The sequence below is a fragment of the Acomys minous genome (assembly GCF_964271855.1).
Source record: "Acomys minous genome assembly, chromosome: 1".
NCBI lineage: Eukaryota > Metazoa > Chordata > Mammalia > Rodentia > Muridae > Acomys > Acomys minous.
Window position 1 is genome coordinate 22,815,411 of NC_140483.1, and position 19,926 is coordinate 22,835,336.

The 19,926-nt window shown below is 47.6% G+C and overlaps 1 protein-coding gene across 2 annotated transcripts; it reads left to right on the plus strand.

Annotated features, from left to right (window-relative positions):
- The first annotated feature begins 1,524 nt into the window (after nt 1-1,524).
- LOC311604035 (low affinity immunoglobulin gamma Fc region receptor II-like) lies at nt 1,525-18,059 on the plus strand. 2 transcript variants are annotated; one of them, XM_084793514.1, is made up of 8 exons: nt 1,525-1,704; nt 7,997-8,017; nt 10,133-10,390; nt 12,239-12,493; nt 13,116-13,238; nt 15,549-15,695; nt 17,397-17,431; nt 17,526-18,059. In XM_084793514.1, the coding sequence occupies exons 1-8, from the start codon at nt 1,599-1,601 to the stop codon at nt 17,610-17,612; spliced, it is 1,032 nt and encodes a 343-aa protein (XP_084649640.1). In that variant the 5' UTR covers nt 1,525-1,598; the 3' UTR covers nt 17,613-18,059. The 2 variants fall into 2 exon arrangements, with proteins under 2 accessions (XP_084649640.1, XP_084649641.1); XM_084793515.1 differs by lacking the exon at nt 15,549-15,695.
- Nucleotides 18,060-19,926: the final 1,867 nt, after the last annotated feature.

Below are 19,926 nucleotides of genomic sequence, written 5' to 3' on the forward strand. Positions count from 1 at the left end.
GGGAGGTAAGGTGGCACCAGTGGTCAAGTCACATGGTAGATAGGGTGGAACTGGTGAAGGTTTCTGAAGACCACAGAGTCTAAGATGGTTTTATAATGTCATTTCCTTGAGCATTACAGCTTGCTTCCTGAAAGGGCATTTGAGAAAGAGGCCCCAGAAGAGCACCCCAAGACTCACCCCAGAACATCCTATCATCAGAGGATGCTGACAGGAGGCAAGAAAAACAAAAATAGCATCCACTCACGATGCAGTCATATCCTTTTCTATTTTCCAAAAACCTTGGGTTCAGCTGGTTTTTCACTAGTGACAGGTTTGCACACCTTAATCAGGGGAATATTTATCAAAGTCTTAGGTCTCTTTTCATTCACTACTGAGAAATATCTCGGCCACATCCGGCTACTAAACATCCCACAATGCACAGGGCAAGCCCTCACAGGAATTATGTGGCAGCTGCTGCAGTGGTGCACACTGCAGTCCTCCTCTCCTGGAGGCTGAAGTAGGAGGAGCCAAGCCTGAGGCTACCTTGGGCTACACAGCCAGTTCCAGGTCAGCCTGGATTATATAACAATACACTTCTTAATTTTTTTTGTGTGTGTGTCCTACAAATGTCAGTGCTGTGGAAGCCAAGAAACTGTGTTTTAGTGGGTAGAAATGATTTTTATTTTACAGACCAAGGGCCAGAGGTCTCAGAAGCTCCCTGATGCTCAGACTTAGAAACCTATGGTCTTTTACCATGCCATAGTGATGGGGAAAAATAATCAGGGCACAAGCTGGGAGTGGTGGCACACACCTTTAATCCCAGCAGAGGGAGGGGGATCTCTGTGAGTTCCAGGCCAGCCAGCCTGGTCTACAAATTGAGCCCAGGACAGCCAGGACTACAAGAGAAACCCTGTCTATCTAGAGAAAAACAAACAAACAAACCCAATCCCCCCACCTCCACCCCCCCCCCAAAAAAAGAACCAGGGCACAAGGGATGCTCCCTAGGTGCTTACTGAGATGTTCAGCGAATGAACAGAGGAACAGCTAGAGGGAAGTGCCCAGGGCCAGTGTCCTACAGCTGTCCTGGTCCTATATTCTTGCTTTTGGTCCACGATACAGACACTAAGCTGGGGACTATGACAACAGAGAAACCCACATGATGGTTGGTGGTCTCAGGAACCTTGGCTCAGTTTCCAGAGGCTTCCAGATTCCAGACACTGGCCCTCCAAAACGAAGAAGTGTCCGAAGATGCTTGTCCACCTTCCTCCATCACCTTTCTTGAGGACCGTGGGGAGCGAGGCAAATGATTTCTGAGCTGAGTTTGGGTGACCACTTCCCTCTCTGTACCAAAGGCCGGCTAAGGCTCCAGCAGAGCCAGAGGGGAGTCACTTCTCAGTTTCCAAGTCTCTTTGTGATTTGAGCTGAAGCCAGTTGGTTCTGGTCAGTCCTGAATCTTCTAATAGGGAACAGATGAAAGAGAGGTGGAAGGGGCGGAGCCCGTGATTAAACAGACCGTTTCTTTTCACTTCCCCATTCGGACTCCAGAATTTATCAGTTCTCTGAGTACAGGCAGCCAAGCCTGGAGAGAAGCCGGTGCCTGCAGCTGACTCGCTTCAGGGATGATGCGAATTTCACTCTTCTTACCTCTCCCCATGGAGAACAACTGGACGGCCCATGTGCTCTCACGGACTTTGTGCCATATGCTCCTGTGGACAGCTGTGCTAAGTAAGTCAGGACCTCCAGAAGGGAGGCAGGGGTGAGGACACCTGGGCTGGGGTGGGACTTGTGTAGGGATGAAGGTGGCACAGGAAGCGTGTCAGCAGAAACAGGAGTAGGTAGTGGGCTGTTAAGGGGACTGTGACTTTAAGCTGGCTGGCCTTTGAAAACCGGAGTTGGCAGGACAGTTTTATTGTTACTTGTTTTCCTGTCACTTGGTACTCAGGACACTGATGCGCTCCCTCCTTCCCCTGTAGAACCTACTGTCACTCGGTACCCAGGACCCTGATGCACTGCCGCCCTCTCCATCAGAACCTTCTCTGACTGAAATCTAGTGTCCTAGACTTGAGTAATAAATTAGACCACCAGTTTCTCTTTGAATTTGTGATTCACACAGGACCAACTCTTAGGCAAGATGTCTAGTACTGCTTTAGACAAGGGTTGGGAGGAAGCTCTAACACGCATTTGAGGGGGTGCCATGGAAATGCTGTGTGCCCATGACGCCACTCTATCCATGGGAGGAACCCTCGCCCCCTTTATTGTATAAGGAAAGGCATAGGAAGGTCTGGGTTGTCCTGGAAGCTTGGGTTCAGAGTATCACAAACAGGGCCAAGTCTGGAGTTGTTGTGCGGCCAGGGAACTCTCCGGTGCCTCCTCCATCGCATCGACCATGGCACTTGGTCTCGGCCCTGCTTAGTAAGGAAGTGAGGGTCAGGGGCATAGGCTGAGATGGAGGAAGGTTTTCTGGTCCTGGTCTCATCTGTGGACCAGAGGACAGAAACGGATGGGGCTGGGTGATTAGAAGGATCTGAGTGAAGCGCAGTAAGGGAGTTCTGATGCAGGACCATCTTCTAAGCTCAGTTCCTGGGGCTTCTACCCACACTGCTGAGAAGAAGGCGCACAGCCACCTCCAGCCCCTGCCCCAGGTTACTTGCTATGACTCATAGTGAAATCTGGTCAGTGCCCAGGGACCTCAGTTGTCAGGGTTTGTGGCATGTGGCTACCAGCGAGAGAGGTATGGAAGAGAGACTATTTTGCTACAAGTACTATGAAAGTGACACCGGATAGCTCCATTTTCACACAGGAAGGCTTAGTCTTAGAGAGGCAATACAATATGCCTTTCTATTTGTGCTGTACAGCTATCAATCACCTGGTGAAGACTCTTCCATTTCCCTTTGGGAAATCTCCATTTTCCCCCATTCTTCTCTGGGCCTCCACACTTGAGACTTCATCGCTTGATTCCATTTTATAACACCCTCTCACTATGTCTTGGTTGGTCCTGACTTGGGTCTTGTGTAGCTATAGAATCTTCCAGTACCTCTACACGGAGGCGTACAGCTTTCTAAGTACCTTCAGTGTGCCCCACTGTCTCACAATAAAGCTCCAGTACTGCCCGGCTCAGCAAGTTCCCGCTTCACCCACAATGGATTTTCCTCAAGTAGGTTGTGTGGTCACTACACTTGGCTTTTCTTACCTGTATTTCTGCTGATTCTTTTTTTTTTTCCCCAAGACAGAGTTTCTCAGTGTAGTCCTGGCTGTCTTAGACTCCCTTTGTGGGCCAGGCTGTCCTCAAACTCACAGAGATCCGCCTGCCTCTGCCTCCCAGGTACTGGGATTAACGGTGTGCGGCACAACCGCCCAACTCTGCTGATCCCTAAAGTTCTTTATGCCACATACTGTTCTGGGTTGGGGTCACGCCAGTGAACAAAACAGGCAAATTTCCTGACTTAAAAGACAAGGTATTTGTCTTCCTTCCAATGAGTACATTAGACACGAACATAATTGTCAATGCTGTCAATTGGATATAGAATGAATGTAAATCATGGCTTCTCCATTCCGCATCTCTTTGGGTTTTTTTTTTTCTTCTCTCTCTCTTTTTCATGCACTGTACTATCCCCCTTGCCAATCCTACATATTCAGGGGTTTTAACTATTACTTCTATGTCACTAGTGCCCGAACTTACTTGTCCTTCCTTCCTCTGTATACTTTAATTTCCCTGTGTGTTGATTAGATACCTATAATAAGATTTGTCAGCCCAGAAACAATTTTTTTTTATTCAAGATTCAATTTAGCATCATTTCCTTACACATTTTCTTATCTTTCTAATATTTCCATTTGTATGAGCAAAGCCACTTTTCCCTGGTCCACTTTTATCAATCTCATGCTTCATTAAATGCCAATTTTTCTTCAGTGCTGCATCTTAAGTGTCTCTCACATTTGAGCCTTCTTTACTTCCTATTGCCAATAGAGATGAGCAAGCAAGGTCATAGGGGAGCATAGATACATTGATGGGGTCAAAAGGTAAATAAGTTAAGGGATCCATCTATAGTATTTGGGAAGTAGAGGGAGGAAGAACTGGAGTTCAAAGTCAACATGGGCCATATGACAAGTTTGCAGCCAGCCTGGCCTACATGGGACCTTGTCTCAACAACAACAACAACAGCAACAAAAAGATAAAGGGATTTGCAATAAGGTGATGGAGATGTGTGTGCACACACATGGGCATGCACAAAGGCAAATGTGGACTTAGAGGTGGACAGTGGAAAGATTAAAAAAAAGAGTAGTGAGATGATCATTTGCCACATATACTTGGGCAAATAGAGGAAAGGAGGGGGAGATGGAGGATTGGGACTGAAGCCTGGAACATTGGATTTTGTGGGTTTGAAGTTGGTGTGGTTTGCAGTGATGATGACAAGGCCTTGAGGTGTAACATGGGCCTGTGTGGCTAAACTGTATGAGAAGATTCACTGCAGATGAGTCAAGGAATGAAGAAGCTGGATGTTGCACAGGCCACTAACATGCATTCTAGGCCACTGTTAACCATCTTTCTCTTACTAATCTCTGGTACTTCCTCTGTCCCAATTAGTCTGACACAGCATTCTCAGCTCCAAAATGAGTGGCTTGTTGTTTACTGAAATAAACAGCAAACATTGGACATTTGCTTATGACAATTTAAAAGGTATCCCTTGCCTGGATCATCACCTAATCCTTTCAACAATTGAAGGCAGGGGGATTGCTGCCATCACTTCCATTTATAAGCAAGGGAAAAGCAGAGAAAAGTAAAGTTACCTCTGCAAGGTCACTGTACATCAGTTGTCTTAATTACTTTTCTTGTTTCTTTGATAAAACACCAGGCAAAAGCACCATAAGAAAGGGTTTATTTTGGCATATCATTCGAGGGCATTGTGGTGTGAAGGCATGGTGACAGGTGCCTTGGCTGGTCACCTCACACCCAAGGTTAGGAAACAGGGAGAGACAGATGCTAGGACACAGCTGGCTTCCTCCTTTTCTCTGGTGTATTTGGGCCAGGGTCCCAGCCCGCTGGGTGAGGATACTCATATGCAGGGTGGGTCTTACCTCTTAAGTTAAGCTGCCATCCACTTCCATTGTCAGCATTGTTCTCCTTACTGAGGGTGTTTCTTTTTCTTTTTCTTTTTAAAGAGACCAAAGCAGCAGTCAGGCTGCAACTTGCAATGACTGTTGACAAGTATCCATCAATCTTTCTTAGGGAATATTCCTTCTCTGTTTGTCACAGTTATACAATACTTGAAGCTGCATGACAAACTCCACTTTCTCATTTTCCCTCTTAGACTAAATGCAGCCAAATACAAAGCCCTAGAGTGTCTTCCTCCTCCAAACTTCTGTAGCATTTGTCCATACTCTCCATCCCTCCATCCATGTCTCCATCCCTCCATCCATGTCTCCATCCCTCCATCCATGTCTCCGTCCCTCCATCCATGTCTCCATCCCTCCATCCATGTCTCCATCCCTCCATCCATGTCTCCATCCCTCCATCCATGTCCCCGTCCCTCCATCCATGTCTCCGTCCCTCCATCCATGTCTCCATCCCTCCATCCATGTCTCCATCCCTCCATCCATGTCTCCATCCCTCCATCCATGTCTCCATCCCTCCATCCATGTCTCCATCCCTCCATCCATGTCTCCGTCCCTCCATCCATGTCTCCATCCCTCCATCTATGTCTCCATCCCTCCATCCATGTCTCCGTCCCTCCATCCATGTCTCCGTCCCTCCATCCATGTCTCCATCCCTCCATCCATGTCTCCATCCCTCCATCCATGTCTCCATCCCTCCATCCATGTCTCCATCCCTCCATCCATGTCTCCGTCCCTCCATCCATGTCTCCGTCCCTCCATCCATGTCTCCATCCCTCCATCCATGTCTCCGTCCCTCCATCCATGTCTCCGTCCCTCCATCCATGTCTCCGTCCCTCCATCCATGTCTCCGTCCCTCCATCCATGTCTCCGTCCCTCCATCCATGTCTCCGTCCCTCCATCCATGTCTCCGTCCCTCCATCCATGTCTCCATCCCTCCATCCATGTCTCCGTCCCTCCATCCATGTCTCCGTCCCTCCATCCATGTCTCCGTCCCTCCATCCATGTCTCCGTCCCTCCATCCATGTCTCCATCCCTCCATCCATGTCTCCGTCCCTCCATCCATGTCTCCATCCCTCCATCCATGTCTCCATCCCTCCATCCATGTCTCCGTCCCTCCATCCATGTCTCCATCCCTCCATCCACGTCTCCATCCCTCCATCCATGTCTCCATCCCTCCATCCATGTCTCCATCCCTCCATCCATGTCTCCGTCCCTCCATCCATGTCTCCGTCCCTCCATCTATGTCTCCATCCCTCCATCCATGTCTCCATCCCTCCATCCATGTCTCCGTCCCTCCATCCATGTCTCCATCTCTCCATTCATGTCTCTGTCCCTCCATCCATGTCTCCGTCCCTCCATCCATGTCTCCGTCCCTCCATCCATGTCTCCATCCCTCCATCCATGTCTCCGTCCCTCCATCCATGTCTCCATCCCTCCATTCATGTCTCCATCCCTCTATCCATGTCTCCATCCCTCCATCCATGTCTCCATCTCTCCATCCATGTCTCCGTCCCTCCATCCATGTCTCCATCCCTCCATCCATGTCTCCATCCCTCCATCCATGTCTCCATCCCTCCATCCATGTCTCCGTCCCTCCATCCATGTCTCCGTCCCTCCATCCATGTCTCCATCCCTCCATCCATGTCTCCATCCCTCCATCCATGTCTCCGTCCCTCCATCCATGTCTCCATCCCTCCATCCACGTCTCCGTCCCTCCATCCATGTCTCCATCCCTCCATCCATGTCTCCGTCCCTCCATCCATGTCTCCATCCCTCCATTCAGCCGTCCTGTCCCATGCTTGACTTCTACTTGGGAAGCCCTTTGCCTTACCATGTATCCTTCCATGTGCTACCACAGTATACCAGTATACTTTTACTTTAACTTTTAGTTTTCACAAATGAGTATTTTCTTTGCATGTGTGTCTGTGCACCATGTGTATGCCTGGTACCCGAGGAGTCCAGTAGAGGATGTCAGGTGCCTGGAGCTGAAGGTAGAGATGTCTGTGAGCCACTGTGTAGGTGCTGGGACTCAACCCAGGTCCTCTGGAAGAGCAGCCTGTGCTCCTAGCTGCTGAGGGTCTTCCAGCCCTACAGTGTCCTTTTGTAGTTTCTTCCTTTTATCAGATTTTTCTAGCAGCAAAAACTTAAGTGTTAAGCAAAGAAGGCAGGTGTGATGGTGCACGCCTTTAATCCTAACAGTGGGAAGACAGAGGCAATTGGATCTCTGTGAGTTCAAGGCCAGCCTGGTCTACAAAGTGAGACTAGGATAGCCAAGGCTACACAGAGAAACCTTTTCTCAGAAAAAAAAAAAGTGAAGCAATGGTGATGTGAAATAAAATCATAGGAATGTCAAATTGTAGGATAGGGCACAATTGCTAAAATTACAACATAAAACACTATTCTGGTATGGCCTCTTTGCTTTTTATCTGTATACAAACATTACACAAATACACACACACACACACACACACACACACACACAAGTTTTTGTGGGGAAATTCTAAGGACACATATACTAGATGGTAATATCTTGACATGAGTAATTCCTATTTTTCAGTAAAGATTATGGATTACCTGTGTAGTCTGTAGTTCCTCCCCACAAAAGGACAACCCTGCTCTCAAGATGGACCTTGGCAAAGTCTGATGTACTGAAACACACATCATATGTGAGCTTCCACAGGGACCTCCTCAGTCAAAGGCGCTCAGCCAAATGAAAATGTCACAACACAGGTGTCCCAGAGGAAGGCGCTTAAGTGTTTCTGAAAGTGCACTTCACGCAGGCAGTCCCAGGGCAGGGCCATGTCATGAGCGTTGGGCTGTGGGGATGAAGGGGGCTCGGGTCTGGGCAGGCACGTCTGCCTGTGGAAGCCTGGGCCCTGGTTGATGTCTGTTTCCTTTCTTACAGATCTTGTCGCTGGGACACATGGTAAGTCCTCGGTTCTGTTTTCTGTCTTCCTACTCTCCTATGTAGCACCTCCCTCTCCTCCCTGTGGTCTGTGGAAATATTCCGCATGCCCCTGCCACCAAGCTCAGGACCAAGTCAGGACCAGGAAAGCGCCACTGTTCCCAGAAGGCACCCTGCTCTCTCCTCTTTCCCTCTGCCTGGGGAGCCAGGTGGTCAGAAACCATGGCTCCCTAGTGTCTGGGCGCTTCTAGCTCTGTTCCAGTGAGGTGTGGATAACCAGCACACAGGATGAGAGCTCTTGTTCTCAACTGCCTTCCACTCTCCAGGTGAAGCTGAGAGCTTCTGGAAGCAGAGCTCAAAGAAGCAGAGAGTAAATGACAGAGCCTTGGAAGGGTGGAGGAGGGGGTGATGACGGAGACGGAATGGTTGGTGGGGGCAGGCACAGAGTCAGAGAGGAGGGTTAAGTTCTAATGTGCTGTAGCGAGAAGGGTATCTACTGTTAGGGTTTCTATTGCTGTGAAGAGACACCACAACCACAGCAGCTCTTATAAAGGAGAACATTTCATTGGGGCTGGCTTACAATTCAGAGGCTTGGCCCATTAACGCCATGGTGGGAAGCAAGGCATTGTGCAGGCAGACATGGTGCAGTGGGGGAGAGGTAGCTGAGAGTTCTACATCTGCAGCTGTAGGCAGCAGGAAAAGTGTGAGCTGCTGGGTCTGGCTTGAGAATCTGAAAACCCAAAGTCCACACCTGTGACACACTTCCTCAAAAAGGCCACACCTCTTAATAGTGCCACTCCCTATGAATCTATAGGGGGCACTTTCATTTAAACTACCCCAAAGGCTAATTGTGGCTGGCAGTTAACTGTACATCTTACAATAGCTAGTATAGAGGACTTGAACATTCTCAATACAAACAGATGATGTGTGAGGTGACAGACATGCAGGTCACTCCGACCATTGCACAGTGTGTGCATGTGCTGAAGTGTCTGTCATACGGTTCCCTGCAAATAAGTCTACTTATTATGTATCAAAAAAATTTCAAAGCCTTGTTAGATTAAGAAAAACAAACAAACACAAACACAGATGTGTGTGCGGGGCACGTGTTTTTAATCCAAGCGTTGGGGAGGCTTTGCTTTGAGTATGTCCTATCTCCAGAGTGAGTTCCAGAACAACCAGGACTACACAGAGAAACCATGTGCCCAAAACCTTAAAACCAAAAACCAAAAACCAAAACCAAACCAAACCAAAACAAAAAAACCAAAGAAGACCCGGAAACCCTGTCTCTCTAAATAAGATTCAAGCACATATAAAACCGCACTGTCTGCCTAGATTGTCTGGTACGTTGACAAGTCCTCTACTTTGTGTGGGTCTCAGGGCTTGTCTTAGTTAGGGTTTCTATTGCTGCAACAAGACACCCTGACCACAAAGCAAGCTGAGGAGGAAAGGGTTTATTTGGTTTATACTTGCACAGCACAGTTCATGGCTGAAGGAAGTCAGGACAGGAACTCAAGCAGGGCAGGAACCTGGAGGCAGGAGCTGATGCAGAGGCCACGGAGGGGTACTGCTTCCTGGCTTGCTCCCCATGGCTTGCCCAGCCTGCCTTCTTACAGAACCCAGGAGCACACAGCCCAGGGGTGGCATCACCCACCATGGGCTGGGCCCTCCTCTGTCAATCACTAATTAGGAAAATGCCCTACAGCCGGATCTTACAGAGGCGTTGTCTCAACTGAATTTCCCTCCATTCAGATGGCCCTAGTTTGTATGTTGAGATGACATAACACTAGCCAGCACAGAGCTGCCAGGCCTGTTCTTCTGATGCCGAGAGCCATCTGCATGCAGGGGAGTAAGTGACAGGAGGCAGGGACAAGAGAAACGGAAATATATCTTGGTAAGAGATATGGATTTCTGGGGTGTCTCCTCTGCTCCCTCCCATCTTCTCTCTTGCTCTACTCCTGCTAACGATCAATGCATCCCTTCTGAGTTCTCATGGGATGGAATAAGTGGAAAGATTTAATGGAAGAATCTTCCTGAGTCTGGTCCTGCACCCTGGTGCCATTTTCACCTGAGACTCAGAGCCGGGTTAGGGTCTTGGGTCTCCCTTGCCTCATACTGTCTTCTCAATTCACAATTCAGCGGATCTTCCCAAGGCTGTGGTGAAACTTGAGCCCCCGTGGATCCAGGTGCTCAAGGATGACAGTGTGACACTGCAGTGTGAAGGGACCCACAACCCTGGGAACTACTCTACCCAGTGGCTCCACAATGAGAGATCCATCCCGAGCCAGGTCCAGCCCAACTACACATTTAAGGCCACGGTCAACGACAGTGGAGAATACCAGTGCCGAATGCAGCAGACTCGCCTCAGCGACCCTGTACATCTGGGAGTGATTTCCGGTTAGTAGGGGCAGGCGCAAGGAAGAGCTGGGGTACCAGGAAGTTGGGGGTGGGTTTGGGGTGGATCTGTTTACTGCAAGGCTTTCAGGAAAAGGGATTGCCTGGTTTCTGGGAAGCATCACTGCAAAGGACATTTGTCCAGTCATTTCCCTTTTAAGTAGCCCTTTTGCTTAGCGTGCATGTGCAGGGCATATGAATTCCTGAGAAATTCCTCAGAATGTGTGAATAGCTGCTTATTGAGCAAGAGAAGTTTATGGACAAAGACAGATGGCTAAATGTGACAGAAAAAGGAAGTCCCAATTTCACAGAAACCCTTCTGTTTCATGACACCCAGAAAAATGTCAACAGCCTGCCACCGAATCCAAGACCATGGGGCTAATTTATTAAACCTTGAGTCCAGCTTTCTCAGCTCTGTTCAGCTGAGGGTGCTAATGCCTCTCTTGGGAGGTCCTGGGAAGCATGAGCATTTTCCTCCGCAAACTCCTGCCCTTGCAGTCCTGGGTGGCCTTGCCTTTCTTTTTCTTCCTTCAGCATTGGGCACTTGAGGTGAAAGTCTATGTCTCATCCATGTCTGTATTTGCAGTGTCTGAACCAGGGCAGGGCTTATTAAATCTTTGCTGAGTGATTTTTACAAGGTTCCTGGCAAAAACTAGGTTTTCCCCCACAGAAAAACCACCAGGCGACTGCATTAACAACTGCTACAGCTGCCCCTCTTTACTTAATTCCCTCCTATCGCCTGATGCCAGTTTTTCTTCAAAAGTGTGAGCACAGCAAGCTAATATTTGCCCCCGACCCTGCTGGACTGTAGTCCCACATTTATTACTAGTCATGAAGGGTACCAGCATTTTTCTAGGTTCAAGATGTCCCACTATCCCGCAAGCAGAAGGCTCTGCGGGAACCTCCTCATCTTTGTCTCCTCAGTCAGACTGGAGTCCTTGGCTTCCCTGCTGGGAAGAGATTGCATCCCGTCTCTTTGGTTCTTACTGATGGCCCTGGGCAGCAGCTGCCCCCTCTCAGGGGAGGAAGGGAACAGGGATGTATCTTGGAAACCTGTGGCACATCAAGGACTGCTGTAGCCGCAAAATCTAATCACGCCCATTCTCGTAGATGAGGAAAGCGAGGCCCAGGAGAGTTAAGTTACTTGCCCAAGATTGAAGAGCTTACAAATGGTTGGGGCTAGAACCAGAGACCAAGATTGTCTAATGCAGGCCAGGCTGTTAGTGCACAGGCGGTGGCACTAACCTGCCTCGAGGGGCCTAGGAACCGCTTATGTCATCATCTGCCACCACCGCCAGGTACCTATCAGGTGTGTGCAGGATATAAGGACCCCCACCACCCCAACTTTCCCTCCCCTCCCCACCTCTGTCCTTCTCTGCCCTCATAGTTCTGCCCCTGTCTGTTTGTCTGTCTGTCTGTCTATGTGTCCAATCAACCATCTGCCTCTGTCCCTCCTCTTAGAGGCCCTAACTCCTCTCCCCTTCCCTTCTCCCAAATAAACTTCCTTATACCAGATACGCTGTGTGCCATTAACCATTATCACAACACAGTAGATGGTGGTGCAAGCTTTTAATGCCAGACCCTGGGAGGCAGAGGCAGGTGGATCAGGTAAATTTGAGGCCGGCAGAGTCCACAACGAGCGTTCTAGGACTACCAGGTCTACACGGAGAAACCCTGTCTGGAAAAGCAAAACAAAACAAAACAACAACAAGAACAAGCACAAAAAAAATTTTTCTTATGTTAAACTAAAGCTTTTTCCCTTAGCAGACCATATTCTACCAGGAAGCATGACCTGGGTCTCAGAGCTGAGCCAAGGCCCTCTGAATACTAGGGTCCTTTTGTGTCTTCCAGACTGGCTGGTGCTCCAGACCCCTAAACTGATGTTTGATGAAGGTGAAACCATCATGTTAAGGTGCCATAGCTGGATGAACAAACACCTGAACAAGATTGTGTTCTACCAGAATAAAAAATCTGTGAAATTTCATCATTTTGAAGATACCTTCTCCATCTCAAATGCCAACCACAGTCACAGTGGTGACTACTACTGCAGAGCACGTCTAGGAAGGTCAGAATACAGTTCCAAGCCTGTGACCATCACTGTGCAAGGTATGTGGGCTCTGTCGAGATGTTGGAAAGGGAGAAGAGGAGATAGACAAAGGCCCCACATGGAGATGCAGAAATGCCACAGAAGCAAACTAGGCTTTGAGGCAAAGGGGAGAGGTGTGGAGGTGTTGCCAAATGGCAAGTGGGCTCAGCCCAGAGCTCTTCACTTGCAGGTGGTGGGTGAGAAGGCTGCCAGGCAACAGTAAAACAGGACTTTATTATTGGTACATAGCTTCTCCAAGCTCCTGGTCACTCATAAGAGTTGAAGTGTAACCTCTTCTTGTACCTCGTGGAATAGTCAATCAATCATGAAGGCCTGGCACATTCCACAGCATAGTGGCACCACCAACTCTGGGAGGCTTCAGATCTATCCACTGCCTCTGAGGACTGTCCCTCCTGCTACTACTCTGTCACCAGTGTCCCTTCATAAGTTTGGTGGAAACACTTGGTTATGAGGGAGTCTGTTCACAGAAACCTATGCAGATGAGGTTTCAGGGTAATGTACTACACCTATGAGTGACCCAGACATAGCAACTCTAGGTGACAAACACTGGGGCATCACTTTGGAGGAGGGGCGGATTCACATGGATTACTTATTACTTGTCATTTTGTCTGTTTTCTCCAGGACCCAAGTCTAGCAGGTCTTTACCAGTACTGACAATTGTCGCTGCTGTCACAGGAATTGCCGTAGCGGCCATTGTTATTATCCTGGTATCCTTGATCTGTCTCAAGCGAAAACAAGCTCCAGGTTGGTGGCTCTCTCTGGTCTCTCTTATTATCAGCTCCTACTCAGCTGGGGCTAGCTGGGGGTTAGAGACTCATTTGCTGTTGATACAGTCTCATCGTCCTCATTCATCTATTTACAAATCCATCTGCTGAACGAGACTTGAACAAACTGGATGATGTGCCATGGACTGTGCTAGGTACTGAAGTGTTTGGTTCCATTTCTGCCCTCAGCTGGTTCTCAGCGTTGTTAGGAACATGGACACACACGTGGATGCTTATAAGAAGTGATTAGAGTAATGAAATGATAGAGACATGATTATGATCTGTAGGTTGTAGCCGATTTCTGTATTCCCAGGGCAGTAAGGCAAAAGGCAGTCTGAGGCCAGGGCCAGGGCCACGGCTCAGGTGCTACAGGTGCTGGCAGTATAAGCCCTGTGGTCCTACTGCAATCTCTGGTACCCAAGGTCAGGTGGGAAGGGAGAGCTGATCCCACAAAGTTACCCTCTGACCTTCATAGATGTGCTATGGTGTGCACCGCGCCACAACCCCCCTCCCCAACAATAAATAAGTTAGAAGGTCTTTTTCAAGGAGTCTGAAGTTAGCGTGGGCTGAAGGATGAGTTTGAAGCCAGCCTGTGCTACGTAGCAAGACCTTGCCCACATATAAAAAAGAGAGAAGGGTCTATAACCTCATGTGTTGATCAGCTTTCTATGACTATAACAAAGTACTTCAGATAATCGTCTTACGAAGAGGAAAAGATGCTAGGCATGGTAACAGGTACTTATAATTTTAGCATTCAGGAGGCCAAGTTTAAGATCTTGTCTTAAGTAAGTAAATAAGCATGAAAGTTTATTTTAGTACAGCTATGTAAGACTCAGTCCGTTATTGTTTTGTTTTGGCCCTATTGTTTTGGGCATGTAACAATCAGTTATATCACACGGGATATACACAACAAGATAGCACTGCTTACCTTACGGCCAGTAAGCAAAGAGATCAAGGAGGAGACTGGGGAATCCCAAAGTCTTCTTCAAGAGCATGTCTCTGATGACCCAAAGACTTCCCACTAGGCCCATAACGTTAAAGCCTTGGCTTCCTCCCAATTACCCAATCTGGTGACCAAGCCTTTAACACATGAGATTTTAATGGACATCTCCCATGCAAACATTGGCAGGAAGCCTGGCTGGAGCAGTTGGGAGGGTTTCATTGGGGGAGCCAATGTGATGTAGCAATAGAAATACACAGTGGGGAACCAGATTGCTATGGTTCAAATCTCGGCTCACAGCTCACCAGATATACAATGTTGAGTAAGTTATTTAACCTTGGCCCCTCACTTTTCTTTTCTAGAAATTAAAAAACAGTCTGGGACCTAACAGGAAGGAGTATTATGACACTGAGTAAGCCCAAAGCCTTTGTACTAGAGCCTGACAGACAGTAATGAATGTGTAAGTCGGGGCTGTAGAGATGGCTCAGTGGTTAAGGGCACTGGCTGTTCTTCCAGAGGATGCAAGTTCAATTCCCAGCACCCACATGGCAATTCACACCTGTTTGTAACTCTAGCTCCAGGGGATCCAACATCATCCCACAGACATATATGCAGGGAAAAAACACCAATTCCCATAAAGTGAAAATAAATAAATCTTTAAAAAAAAAAAGAACACATAAGTATAAGATGTCTCCACTGTGTTGAAGGGTGACATCTGCAGGTAGCCATTAGCTTGGTAAAGCAGAAGAACATTCTAGGAACTGTGGTCAAGGCATGGAAATGAGGAATGCAGTAGGTAGGTCAATGGAAGCCATTGAGAAAGAAAACACTAACTAACACCTAATACCTCACAGCACACCTCACAGTTGGTTCATAGGAGTTCTGATATGGATGATAAGGAAATATTGAGAGACACAGAGAGAAAGACACTTTTTCCTTGCAGGCAGAGTCTCACTGTGTAGCCCTATGTAGACCAGGCTGGCAAACTAAAGAGATCCTCTTGCCTTTGTCTCCTGAGTGCTGGGATTAAAGGTGTGCTCCAGCACACCCAACCAAAAGTCACACCTTAAAAGACTGAGGCCACTACACCCAACCAAAAGTCACATCTTTAAAAGACTGGGCAAGCCCAAGAAAGATGCTTTTTTTGTGACATCCCTTGGAGTTCTCTTGGGTTAGTCACTATGGCCTGTAGAGTGTCCTGGGCAGGGGAGCTGGGGAGTGGGGAAGAGAAGGGGGACAGCGTGAGGGAAAGGCCTCTGTTGCTTTTAACTCTGTTCTGACCCTGGTCCGAGGTCCTGATACCTAGGACTCACCCCATAATCCTACTAACTTCCTACATGCCCCTCCTAGCTCTCCCAGGAAACCCTGATCACAGGGACATGGGAGAAACCCTTCCCAAGGAAGTAGGTGAGTACAGCATGCCCTCTGAGGGCGCAGTGCCAGTGCCGGTCAGCCCAGGGCCTCCAAGTGGACTGGACCCAGGAAGCAGCAGCTTGTGTGAGTTCAGTTGGGGGTGCAGGAGAGGGAGGAGCAGTGGGAGAATGGCTGGGACTCAAATCTCTTGGGCAATGCTGAGTCTAACTCTTAGACCTAAGGAGGATCTCTCTAGATATGAGGAAAGGGTTAGCAGTCCTAGGATGAAGGCCACTGGGTACCTAAGACAAAAAGAGGAGACTTGACGTGACCCTGGAGACTTTTTTTCAGGACTCTGTCCCTCTGTAGCAGTAGGGTTAGGCATAGTACAGCTCAACTTTTAGTAGAATATTGAGAAAAGCTTTGAGTTGAGGAAATTCTGGAGGATTAGAGCTATTCATTGGTTATACTTTGTGAGCACCCTGTGGCCCTAACACTTACTCAATGCTGGTTTATCAAACATTGGCCTGATCCTTCCATCCAGCTGAGTCTGAAGTAGATCGCTCCCCATAACGGGGTAGAGGTCACTTCTCTGAAGAAATAGGTTTGGTGGGTGAGTGGTTTAGATGCCCTCTCAAGCTTTCAGGGTCCGAGATTTGAAAGCCAGTGAGTGACCTTTCAACCCTGGTGCAGGAGGAAGGACATAGAAGGACTGAGAACATTTCAGGCAATTGCCTGACTATAGTTAAAGACAGAGCATAAAGGCAAATAGTGTTTTCTCCAGGGGCTTCCATGACAGCAGACATAGGCAGAAAAAAGAGTTCCTTTGAGATTCCTCTTCAGGGGGCTGGAGTGTGACTCAGAGCAGAGCCAACAGATATGAGAGCTTGTGCAAAATAGCATGCCCTTAGCTCTGCTTTCAGCAAGGCCCATGCTCCTCAGCTGGGCCATGTGGATCCACACTCAAGATCAAACCAGGTCTACAAAAAAAAAATGTCTGTCACAACCAGATTCACTTCCTTGCCTGGCTTTGTTCGCTCTGGTGTAAACACATTCACAAGGCATCTGCGCAGCTTGGTGCTGGGGCTGGTGGTTTCATTAGCTGCTGGGATTCCTAAGAAGTGTATAAAGGGGATGGAGGGCAGGGGGAGTTTCTGAATGTGTCGTGGGGCAGAATTTGGAAGATGGCAAATGGGGCTCTTTGTGTCCAGGGATCCAGTGAAGAGACTGGAGGCATTGTCTCAACCTCTCCCCCCCCCCCCACTTCCCAAAATGCTGCTTTATAGACACTGGACCTGCTTTTCATACTGGCAAAGGGAACCCTGCCCCCCTCTTCCATCCTCCCTCTCTCTCCTCCTTTTGTTTTTCCTTCTCCCTCTTCTCCCTATTTTTCTTTTTACACAGAGCACCCGGTTCTTCGGTGCTTCAAGAAGAATAAACTCGACTTGTCCAATATGGAATAGACCATTTTGTTCTCTCCCTACCGTCTGTAGCAAGCAAAACTCTGGACTTTATTTCACTCTGATCTAAACACTTGCCCATTCTCCAACTTCCCAGAGCCTCAGAGCTGCCTGATTTGCTGCTAGGGAAGTTTAGTGATTGTCTGAAAAGGATGCAACAAGCGTCTGTTTCCCTTTGCCAGCGTGGCCAGTGGGGAAGGCTGCGTCCCAAGATGGTCAGGGAAGGGCTGTATGGCTGCACTGTGTGGCCCGATGGCCTGGGTTGGGGTTGGCAAGCCTTGTCTTAGCTCGGCTTTGCGCTTTAGTTTTGCAGCCTCCATGACAGCACACCAGGCCCTCTTTTCCAGCAGTGCCCAAGATGATCACTTTTTTTTTTCACCCACAGACAATCCTGATCATGATGAACCTGCCAAAACTGAGGTGAGTGAGCCCAGCCGTGTCCCCTTCCCTCCCCCTGCTCTGCTCTCCCCGCCACCCCTCTGCAGCTCTCATGGCTCATTTCTGCTTCCTCTAGGCCGAGAACTCCATCACCTATTCACTTCTCAAGCATCCCGAAGCTCTGAATGAAGAGGAGGAGCATGATTACCAGAACCGCATCTAATCTCTTTTGTCTTGGCTTGGGACTGGGAAAAGGCGACCAGAGAGGCCAGGATCTAGTGTCTCCTGGTCAAAGGGATGCTGTAGATACTAAAGAGGAGGTCCAGAGTCACCTATGTGAGTCCCGACACCAGCAGACCGTGGTTGACTGTCCTAACAACGCGCATGCCTTACCACCTCCCAACTCAAGATTCCTCTGCTATAGATCCACACAGCCAATAAAATTAACCAACCTATTGTCATTAAGAGACTGCATCAACACAGGAACTGCTTATATTCCAGGATACATGAGAACAATTATGTTAGGACACGTGATCTAAGCGATGATAAAATAGACTGGTACCAACATGTCAAAAAGGGGATGCTTCAGGCTGTCAGAATGAATGATAAATGACTTTTATTTTCTATAAAGGTCACATGTTAATTTTATAGTAAAAGACTGTAAAGACAACATTCTGTTTACTTTTTCAAGGCTGCAGTGACTGGAGTGTAGACAGAGCTCCCTGGGGTTTGTTGGTCTTATGTGAGAAGAATCTTGAGGAGATGGGTAAATTTTTCCCAGGGGAGACATAAGCAGCTCAGATAGGGCGCTCATGGTAAACCAAGGTACTGATCATATCCAAGTCTGCTTTGGGTATGATGATAAACCGGTGAGTTTATCGGGCTTATTTATGGGAACGTAGTGAAGGGTTCCTTACAGGGGTGTGGGTGACCTTGAAATAGCAGTCTAGCACAAATGGCAACTTCCTCACAGTTGCATAGATGGTGACCACCCCCTTCCCCCCTTCAGTTAGTTGATCTTTGTCAAACTCTCAGTCCTGAAGCCGCTGCCTCCAGAGCTCTATGGTGACAAGAATGTGCTACTGTTCACCACACCAGCCTGGTGGTCACTGATAGGATGCAGGGGAGAGGCCAGATGGTGATTTACAGTAGAGGGCAAGTAGTGCCCTCCCTCCGATTCACACTGGCCATTCTTCCAGAGAACCTGCCTTCTTCTTCTTCTTCTTCTTCTTCTTCTTCTTCTTCTTCTTCTTCTTCTTCTTCTCTTCTTCCTCCTCCTCCTTCTTTTGAATTTTGACCTTAAAAATTTAATAACTTTTATACTATATTCAACTTATTTATAATCATATTCATTTTATAGTATACTTTAATATCAAACATTATTATTGTTAAGACAAAATTTAAAACCTATTTTATGAGATAATTTTTTTAAACAAATTGTCACTCTAAAAATTATTTCATAATACATGAAACAGAGAATTGGCCTTGTAATAGCTCTTAAGTTTTTTTTTTTTTACCTTTCCTCCCTTTATTTATTTAGTCACTTTTACAGCCTGATCTCAGTCCCTCCCTCTGCTCCTCCTAATTCCACCCTCCTCTCTCTGCACCCCCCTCCCAGTCTCCCCTCTCCTTCTCAGAGAGGGTTCCAAACCACCCTGGTATCTCATTAGATCTAAGCCATCATCTCCCACTAAGACCTGACAAGGCAGCGCAGTTAGGGGAAAGGAATCCAAAGGCAGGCAACAGAGTCAGAGACAGCTCCAGCTCCTATTGTTATGAGACCAACATATTGAACAAGCTATACATCTGCTACATATGTGTAGGGGGTCTAAATATAGCCCACGCATGCTCTTTGGGTGGTGGTTCAGTCTCTGTGATCCCCCATGGCCCCAGCTTAGTGTACTCTGTAAGTGTCCGTATGCTGTCCTTGGCTCTTTGTTCTTCTGTTTATTTATTTTTTCTTATAGTACATTCTGATTACAGTTTCCCCTCATTCAATTCCTCAGAGATCCTCCCTAATTCCCTCCTATCAGCATGTACAGTGTATCTCCTTAAGCAGAAACCTAAAGAATAATAAAATTATATTAAAAAGATATAACAAAAACAAATCAGAATAGGACAAAACAAACGGAAGAAAAAGACCAAAAGAAAAAGCACAATAAACATATAAACTCAGGGACATCATTTGTACAGGAATCCCATAAAAACACAAAATGGGAAGCAGTGATATATATACAAAGGCCCTGTAAAGTTTTTTTTTTTAATCTAAATGATGTTAAGAAACAAACAAACAAAAAACCAAAAAAAGCAAAAATAACCCTCCAAAGATGGCATGGAATTCATTATGTGTTGGACACATACTGCTGCACACGGCCTGACCTTAAGAGAGTTTTGTATCCTCGGTGAGACTGTTGGAGAAAACTAATTTTTAATTTGCAAGTGCTTATCAACTAGAGATAGCTTCTGGCTTAGGGATGGGGTCCAGTGTCCACTAGCACTAGGACCCCACCAGCCATAGGTGCTTGAAGGCCCTTTCA